We start from the raw sequence: 8944 nt of genomic DNA on the forward strand, positions 1-8944 counted from the left end.
ATCGTACTCAGCAGCTTTTTTCTTTCTGTCGCTCAGATGATGTATTTCTTCCCAAAGACATTGATCTTGACAGCGTGGAGATGGATGAGACAGACCGTGAGGTGGAACATTTTAAGAGGTAAGTGAAGAGAGGGCAAACTGATCAGCATGAGTACTTCAACAGAGATTAGGACAGGGCCAAACTTGATCCTGGTGTTCTGCAGGTGAGAACGGAAAAATCCATTGCTGCTTTCCTAGTTACCAGAAACTTCCAATTAATCTGACACTTCATCAGTTGGTATCTTGTGGCATTGTTCACCGATTTAAAAAAAAATGTCTGTTCTTGTAACTGCCTTTCCACTCTCGCATCTTTCCATCTCTTGTTTTTTTTTTCTTTCTCATTCTCTCGCTTTGTTGCTTTGGCTCGAGCTCTTGCTTGCACTGCCTCGTTCTCTGTCTTGCCCTCACTTGTGTTCTGTTGCTGTGTTTTTCTGTCACTGTCTGTCTCTTGCTCGTTATTTGACATTCTTTTGCTCTCTTTCGGTCTCTTTCTGACATCAGTAGTAGTTCAAATGATAGAATTTATTATTAAAGATGTGGTAACAGGGCACTTAGAAAATAATAATAGAATTGAGCAGAGTCAACATGGATCTTTGAAAGGGAAATCATGTTTGACAAATCTGTTAAATGTTTTTTGAGGTATCTAGCAGAATAGATAAGGGGGAACAGTGGATGTGTATATTTGGATTTTCAGAAGGCATTCGATAAGGTGCCACACAAGAGGTTATTAAACAAAATTAAAGCTCATGGGATTGGGGATAATATACTAGCATGGATTGAAGATTGGTTCATGGACAGTAAACAGAGAGTAGGAATAAACAGGTCATTTTCGGGTTGGCATGATGTAACTAGTGGGGTTGCTGCGAGGATCGGTGTTTGGGCCTTAGCTATTCACAATCTCTATCAATGATTTGGATGAGGGGACCAAATGTAATATATCCAAGTTTGCTGATGATACAAAACTAGGTGGGAATGTAAGTTGTGAGGAGGTTGCAAATAAACTTCAAGGGGATATACACAGGCTAAGTGAGTGGGCAAGAACATGGCAAATGGAATAGAATGTGGAGAAATATGAAGTTATCCACTTTGGTGGAAAAAATAGAAAAGCAGAGTATTTTTTAAATGGTGAGAGATTGGGAACTGTTGGTGTTCAGAGGGACCGAGGTGTCTTCGTACACGAATCTGAAAGTTAACATGCAGGTACAGCAAGCAATTAGAAACGCAAATGGTATGTTGGCCTTTATTATAAGAGGATTTGAGTATAGGACTAAAGATGTCTTACTGCAATTATATAGTGTTCTGGTGAGACCACACCTGGATTATTGTCTACAGTTTTGGTCTCCTTACCTAAGGAAGGATATACTTGCCACAGAGGGAATGCAATGAAGGTTCATCATACTGATTCCTGGGATGGGGAGATTGTCCTATGAGGCGAGATTGAGTCGACTAGGCCTATATTCTCTAGAGATTAGAAGAATGAGAGGTGATCTCATTGAAACATACAAAATTCTTACAGGGCTTCTCTGGGTAGATGCAGGGAGGATGTTTCCCCTGGCTGTAGAGTTGGCCATTTTGGACTGAGTTGAGGACAAACTTCTTCCCTCAGAGGGTAGTGAATCTTTGGAATTCTCTACCCCAGAGGGCTGTGGAGCCTCAGGTTTTGAGTATATTCAAGACAGAGATCGATAGATTTTTGGATATTAAGGGAATCAAGGGTTATGGTGATAGTGCAGGAAAGTGGAGTTGAGGTTGAAGATCAGCCATGATCTTATTGAATGGTGGAGCAGGCTCGTGGGGCAGAATGGCCTCCTTCTGCTCCTATTTCTTGCGTTCTCTCTCTCTCTCTCTCTCTCTCTCTCTCTCATCCTGTCTGTCTCTCTCTGTTCAAACTCATGCAAGGACCTAGTCTGGACCTGAACCAGATTGGGTGTGTTTGGGGCTGTGGTGTGGTGGGCAAGGGGACTACTTGAAGATGAGAAGTAAATACCGCAGACTTCTTTAATCTGGTTTGATGCAATGATTACCAGATTTATTAAGGAACGTTTTAGGATGAGAAGATATAAGATACACTGGGAGAGAAATTGGGGACGGGGTGCTAACTATTAAAAGTTTGAAAAGTTAGCGGCAGGCGCTAATGTTTTCACATTTTTTTAATATTCGGCGGTTCCACTCCAGAAAGGAAGTGGAGCACTAAATCAAGCGCTCCACTTCCTTCCTGGAGTGCAAGAGGCAGCAGGCGGGGCGGTAGGTGTGCAGTGCTGCACAATGGGCCGTGCAGTGCTGCTGTGTTGGAAGACTCCTTCCCTCCCTTAAGGGAAGGGCCATCGCTGCAGGCTCTGCAAAAGAAGACTTAACTTCTCCCCGACGGCAGCTGCTATCCGGTCCATTCAGCCCGATGCACTGCAGCAGAGTGCTGATCGATCATGGGCAGGAAACAAGGTAAAAAAAAATTGGAAAGAGAGATTTGCAATTTTTTTTTACTTACCTCGGCCAATTCGCCGTTAAGCATTGCCTCCGAAGCAACCGGCCTCCCAATGGGCATCTCCTGCAGTTGTCGGTGTTTTTGCCCGGGGGCGGAACGCAAGTTTGGGTCCGGGTTTATGCATGGTGATGACATTGCGATCTCCGGGCGAAGGAGATCAGGTGCAATGTTGTGCCGCCGCCGTCGCAAAATTCCTGCTGGACTTAGCGGGAATCGCTGATCTTGCTGCGCCCAGTCGCAAACCCATTTGTGCCACATTATCACCGACCGGAGACGCGAAGGAGCCCAATTTCTCCCCCACTGAATTTAAATTGAGAGTGGGTTGGGAGGGCATCTTTGTACTCAAAGCGGGACGCCCAACTCTGAGCCTGGTAAAGCAGGGTGAAGGTGTGTGAAGCACAAACTCCTATTCTCAGCCCTCTTTTTTTTTTTCTTCCTTTTCCCCCCTGGCCCATGCGGCACAGGTTTTCCAGACTCGCCAAGTGCTTCCTTCCAGAAGCATGGCCAAGTGTACACACTGTACACAGATCGGTATAACTTTTATTCTCGGAGCATCATCATCATCATAGGCAGTCCGTCGAAATCAAGGAAGACTTGCTTCCACTCTAAAAGTGAGTTCTCAGGTGACTGTACAGTCCAATACGGGAATTACTGTCTCTGTCACAGGTGGGACAGACAGTCGCCGAAGGAAAGGGTGGGTGGGACTGGTTTGCCGCACGCTCCCTGTGCTTGTTTTCTACATGCTCTCAGCAGCGAGACTCAATGTGCTCAGCGCCCTTCCAGATGCTCTTCCTCCACTTAGGGTCGTCTTTGGCCAGGAGCAGTAAAATGGTGAGCTCTGCTGCAAGAGGTCTGGGTGGAAAGCAATTGCTGCAGTACTCCTTGATAATCTTCTTGCTGGGCTTTATGTTGCAAGCTGATAGTGAGAAGTTCTGGTCTTGAGAGTTTTGGAATTCCTACCCACAGTGGAGAATCTGTTCCCTGAGTGAAGCAGCAGCTTTTTGGACAGCAGCGAGGCACAGCTGTAGGAAGATCGTCAAAGGAAGGAGAGTATAATCTGATGGGGGTGGTACTGGAAGTGCTTAGAGCAACTTTGTGGATTGTGCTGTGGGTTGGAAGGGGAGAGTGCTTCTGTGAATTGAATGGGGTTGGGGATAAACTGCTTCTGTGGATTGGGGGCTGAAGGAGTGAAGGAAATCCTTCTGTAAAGGGGAGAGTGACTGTTTAGGTAGTTTCTGGGAAAGTGATGGTTTGGTTAGGAATCCATATACTTCTACTATAATTTGTTAGATTAAAAATGATCAGTTGTTAAATCTTAACTATTTTAAATTCACCAGAATACGCTAGTTTTAATGTGAAAAATCAACATTTTTCAGGAATCATACCTGCCTACAATCCTGAAGTGGAGAGATGATCATTCTCCTGTGGGAGAACAGAACAAAATCCCTGTTGGTGACCTGTACCCATTTTTGCTTTGCTGATGGGAGACCATTCTTGTCCACTGCATTTTTCTTTGCAGAAATGCAGTGCTTGTACTGAGCTGTCTTCAGTTTCTGTGTGTACCTCTCTCATTTTTTCCCTTTGTGTTTACTCTGTCCCTCATGCGCTCTTTTATTCCGTTGCTCAAGCGCACTGTGTGAGTGTGCACTCTCGCTTTCTTTCTCATTCTCTCGTGCTTTTTCTCTTCAATATCTCAAATTCGTTCACTTTCGTGCACTCCCCACATGCACGTGCTCATTATCTCTCCCTCTCAAGCATCCGTTTGCTTTCATTCACTTAGTCTCTCTCTCTCACTCTTTCCATTGCCTGCACTCTTTCTCTCTCTGGGTCTCTTGCTCTCAGTCTCCCTGTCTCTTTCCTGCTCGCTTCAAACCCCTTTGCGCATGTGCTGTCTTCATTGCCCCTCATGCAGTCTCTCTCTCCTGCGCATGTACTATCTCATATACATTCTCCCTCTCTTTTCCGCCCCCCACCCCACCTCTTCCACGTGCTCACTCACTTTCTCCCTCAGGTACGTGCTCTTCCCGTCGCACGCATGCTTGCTTGCTCTTGTTCTTCCTCTCTTTCCTACTATCTCGTGCCTGTTTGCTTGCCCTCACACTCCTGCCCGTTGACTGCCTTTTCCTTGTGCTGGTACTGAGTTGCACACACTTGCTCTCGCTCATGCTTGCACAGGGCAGAGGAATTTTAAAATGTGTACAATGATCTGTATGTCAACAGGGCTGCTATTAACCATATACTATGAATCTAGAATGGAGCCACATCTTTTAAATCAAACAATTTAGTTACAAGTTGAAAGTAATATTTAACAAAAAACACCATATCCATTGCAAATATAAATTGAAGTCATGATTGATCGCTATTGAGTACAAGTCATGTTAGAACGTTGTTACTCTTACTCATTTCTGCTTTCATGGCTTAAGTTTCTCCCTTTATTCAGATAATCGTTTTACACTTTATTTGGTTGAAAACAACCAAGCTCTACCTTTCATTGTCCATTTTTATATGCACGCATTTTTATCTTGTAGTATACAGCAAGCTGAGCTATTTCAGAAACCCATTTGTGGACATCAGATTCGTGTAACAAAGCAATGACTTGACAGTGATCCTGACATTCTTTCCTTCCTTATGATGTTCTGACACATTTATTTTCTTTCTTTTTTGTAGGTTTTGCCTTGATTCTGCCAAACAGACAAGGCCAAAGGTCTCTGTAAACTGGTCTAACTTTAGCCTGAAAAAGGGTCCAAATACAGCTCATTGAAGAAGGCATCACACTCTTGCCTATCGAAAACTGGAATTGTCCCGCAGTTAACACATTCCTTACTGTAATGGGTATCGGCCTGCTGTCCCAACCCTAAGCAATTTGCTGTGATGTATAAACAACTTGCTGTGATGTCATCCACAACCAGTGCCTTAGCCAGAAGAAGTGCACGTTTCTAACTGGGTGGCACAATTATCTCTTGGGTTGGTTTATTGTGCTTTATGGTCATTGTGAGAAATTGTTTGTCAATAGTGCTGACACCAGTGGAGCAAGTCTGAATTTCAGTAGAATCCAATAACACAGAATTTTAAAGTTGGACAATTGATTTTCCTAAATGTTTTTTTGTGGGAAAGAGTCAGATGAAATGTGGAATAGGATTTTTTTTGTCTATCGAAGTGACAGTAAGACAGGGCAGACACATTTCATGGCACTTACAAAAGGTGAAATGTATCTCTTGTACCCGTGAACTATTATGGAACTGACTTTTAGGAGAATATCGTACTCGTAATTCTAAGTGAAATCAGCCAGCATAAAGATCAAATAAAATATTTAACATCTCAAATTTTGCACTGCCATGAAGGAGTAGCTTTACCTAGTCCCCTGTGGCGAGAGATGTGTAGTAAGTGCTGTCCTGGGAATGTCTCGTGAGACGTTCAGTAAAGGTGGCCAGTAGACAAAGTTATCTCTTGCTACGCGATTCAGCAATACAGCAAAGACTAAATGAGTAACATCAACAATAGGTTTTCTGTAATAAACTGGGAGAATAAGTCATGTGATTGTCGCAGATTCTTTTCCCAGCTCCAATTCTGAGATACTTGGATGTGCATTTGTAGAATTGGAAAAAAATTGAGGGGGTGGTGAGATGAGTCTTTATCGTTATATTCAAAACTGACACCTAGGTTAGAGTATGCAGCCTGTTCTCCTGGTTAAGTACATAAATACGCCTCATTATGAAGCTCGCTGAAATGGTGTAGCGGTTATAGGGCGCTAGAAATTCTGTGGTCTCCAGTAAAAGTAGCATTTCAAATTAACCTTGAAGGAAAATATTCGGACCCTTTTTTGTCTGTCTTCCAGGTATCTTAGCCTGCTAGATTTTTTGACAACAGTAAATGAAAGCCCAAATTTGTATATTATAAAGAAATATGACTTGAGGCTAATAGCACTGTAATTAATTGTATGCAGACAGCTGCATTGGTGCTTACTTTAATACTACTAGGTAGTGGCAATCAGCCCATTATCAGTAAGTGATGTATAGTCATAATGAAAGCCTTACTTCAGCATTTTTGTCCCTATTAAAAGCTCTATTTCTCCCTAATGACAGCACCAAACTCAGAAGTGCAAGTTCCCCTATTTTAACAATCATCTTTTTTTTAAAAGCAACTTTTGGCACCAAACTTGTCAGTCTGCTGGGAGCACACATTTCTGATAACTATTATCTGTTGCATAGAGTGCCAGTGTTAATCACAAATAACTTGGTTATGACCTGAAAATCCAGTATTGTCAATGTACTGAGGTTGGAAATGATGAGCAAATATGGAACCGCTACATCTTGAAAATGAAAAGTTACAGTTACCATTTTGAATCAGCGCATGGGACTAATTGAGCTTGTCTTCAGCTTGTGTGACCATCTAATCACTTGTGGTGTAGTGCTGCTTTCATACAGCAAATCAATTGCACAATGATCAGGCACTTTGATCAGAAGTCCATTAGGATTGCATTCAGTCCAAGTGCTGCATATGTTTGCCAACAATTGCGCGCACTTTTAGTCTGATTTCCTTGGCTATTTCTGGTAAATACAATGCTAAAATTAACTTGAGATTCATTCTCATTTCCTTTTTTAAATTAATTCCTATTCCTTGAATTGCTGCCACATCCCAGCCAAGTATAAGACCATAATTGCCAGAAAGAAAGAAAAAGCTGTGGGCCATGTGGTATCTTCATGGCGAGTAAGTATTAACTGCTGAAACTGACGGTGACAACCAGCTGGTTGGTATCTTCTGTAAGTCATGGAATAGACCACATATTGCAGTGTGTTATACTGTAAGTTAAAGGCATCCTACTGCACCACCATATTGGAGTGTGTAGTGGTGACTATAAACCTGTAGTGGCCGACCCACTTTCATATCATGGTCAATTTCAAACTTGGATGGAAATTGATCATTTACAATAAACTTTATATATGTGTTTAGAAACCAAATTGTAAATATCTTGTGTATAGTGGTGTCGGGTGCAGACAGTGCTAAAGCACATCTGCACATTACAGAATGACAAAAAACTTTATATTCATGTTTTTATCTACTTCAATAACTCTTAGTAAAGTAAATCGGCTATAATCGTTGTAAAGTTCATTTTATGTGAAGATTAAATAAAGTCCTCACCAATGTGATGGAAACTGAATGAGAACTTTTCTGTTGTGTATTAGTGATTATAGTTGGATTTACATTGTAACACATGATTCGTGGTTTCATCCTTTACTTTTCAGTGCTATAAACCGGTCATACTTGCAATCTCCAGGGTATGCATGCCAGCATCACCCCATTCCCACGAGGTGAAAGTATATATTGTAGAATTTCCTTTACTTGCTGATTTATTTTGTTTATAAACTCCTGCTCTTTGGTGTGTGTCCTGTTTATACTGTCCTCTTATTCTGTCCTTTTTTTTTCAAAGAAAACATTTGCTTATGTTTGTAATTAATTTTTTAATATACTTTAGTGGATGCTACTATGAAAAAACAGTTGTGTCTGAATCAGGTGACCATCACCACCACTCTCAGCTCACCGATGCATTGTAGAGAATGCAAAATGTAGGTTGGTGCATCATTTTCACACTTTGTGTTGGGCTGACCTCTCTGGAAATAATGGTTTATTTGAAATGTAAATTTATTTCAGAATAATTGTTAATAAAGCAAACTACCTTATGATATGAAAATCCATTTTATGGTGTGTGCCCTTTCTCAAACTTGCGGCATACCCAGAAGTGTTTGGGGAAGCGATGCCCACCTACTGAAAAAGTTTCATGTATGCACCACGATATCAAAGCCACGCATTTGAAGTAGTTTCTTGTAGTTTCCAAGATGTGAAATCGTCTATCAGTTTAATCTTATCATTGGTTGTCTGTTTAAATTGTATTTGTGTTCGGTTTTTTGTTCTATTATTTATATTGTAACAAGAACATTTTTATCTACTTCAAACCAAAAATTGTTAGTTTTATATGATTTCCTGGCATTAGCCAGGAAATACAACACAGTGGTATAAACCAATGCTCTGACTGTTAACTCTGAAAAGAATGTAGGTTTGTACTATGCTGGCCAAGTATTTTTGGCATCCTTTTTTAAATTATGTACTGTGAATTGTCTTTCTTTTGAAAGATAAATACAATGACTTGATGAAGATATGTGTGCTTATTATTTAGAGATTTGTTGTACACCCATTTGTAGTCCTGAAAGACATGAAATTATAATCCTGTAGAATTTGACGAGAAGTGACATTTATCTAGTAGCATCTGCCTATGAAAGTCACCAATACTTTACAGAGATCAGCATTTGTCTGTGGGTGAAGTAATTCCAGCACCACAGAATTTCTATTATTTAGTCTGTTCAGAGTCAGAAAGGGAAGGGGGAAGTTGGGTAAAGGTACTTTGGTTTGACATGGAGCCCTCTTTAA

At 41.3% G+C, this 8944-nt stretch overlaps 1 protein-coding gene across 2 annotated transcripts in view; it reads left to right on the forward strand.

Moving 5' to 3' along the window:
* Positions 1-8673, forward strand: part of fam193b (family with sequence similarity 193 member B) — a 109369-nt gene extending 100696 nt beyond the window's left edge. For both annotated transcript variants that reach the window (XM_070878379.1, XM_070878380.1), the window contains exons 10-11: positions 37-118; positions 5189-8673. In XM_070878379.1, the coding sequence (XP_070734480.1) occupies positions 37-118; positions 5189-5282 (176 nt within the window). In that variant the 3' untranslated portion in view covers positions 5283-8673. The remainder of the gene's footprint in view (positions 1-36; positions 119-5188) is intronic.
* Positions 8674-8944: the final 271 nt, after the last annotated feature.

This window comes from Pristiophorus japonicus, chromosome 4 (assembly GCF_044704955.1).
Source record: "Pristiophorus japonicus isolate sPriJap1 chromosome 4, sPriJap1.hap1, whole genome shotgun sequence".
Lineage (NCBI taxonomy): Eukaryota > Metazoa > Chordata > Chondrichthyes > Pristiophoridae > Pristiophorus > Pristiophorus japonicus.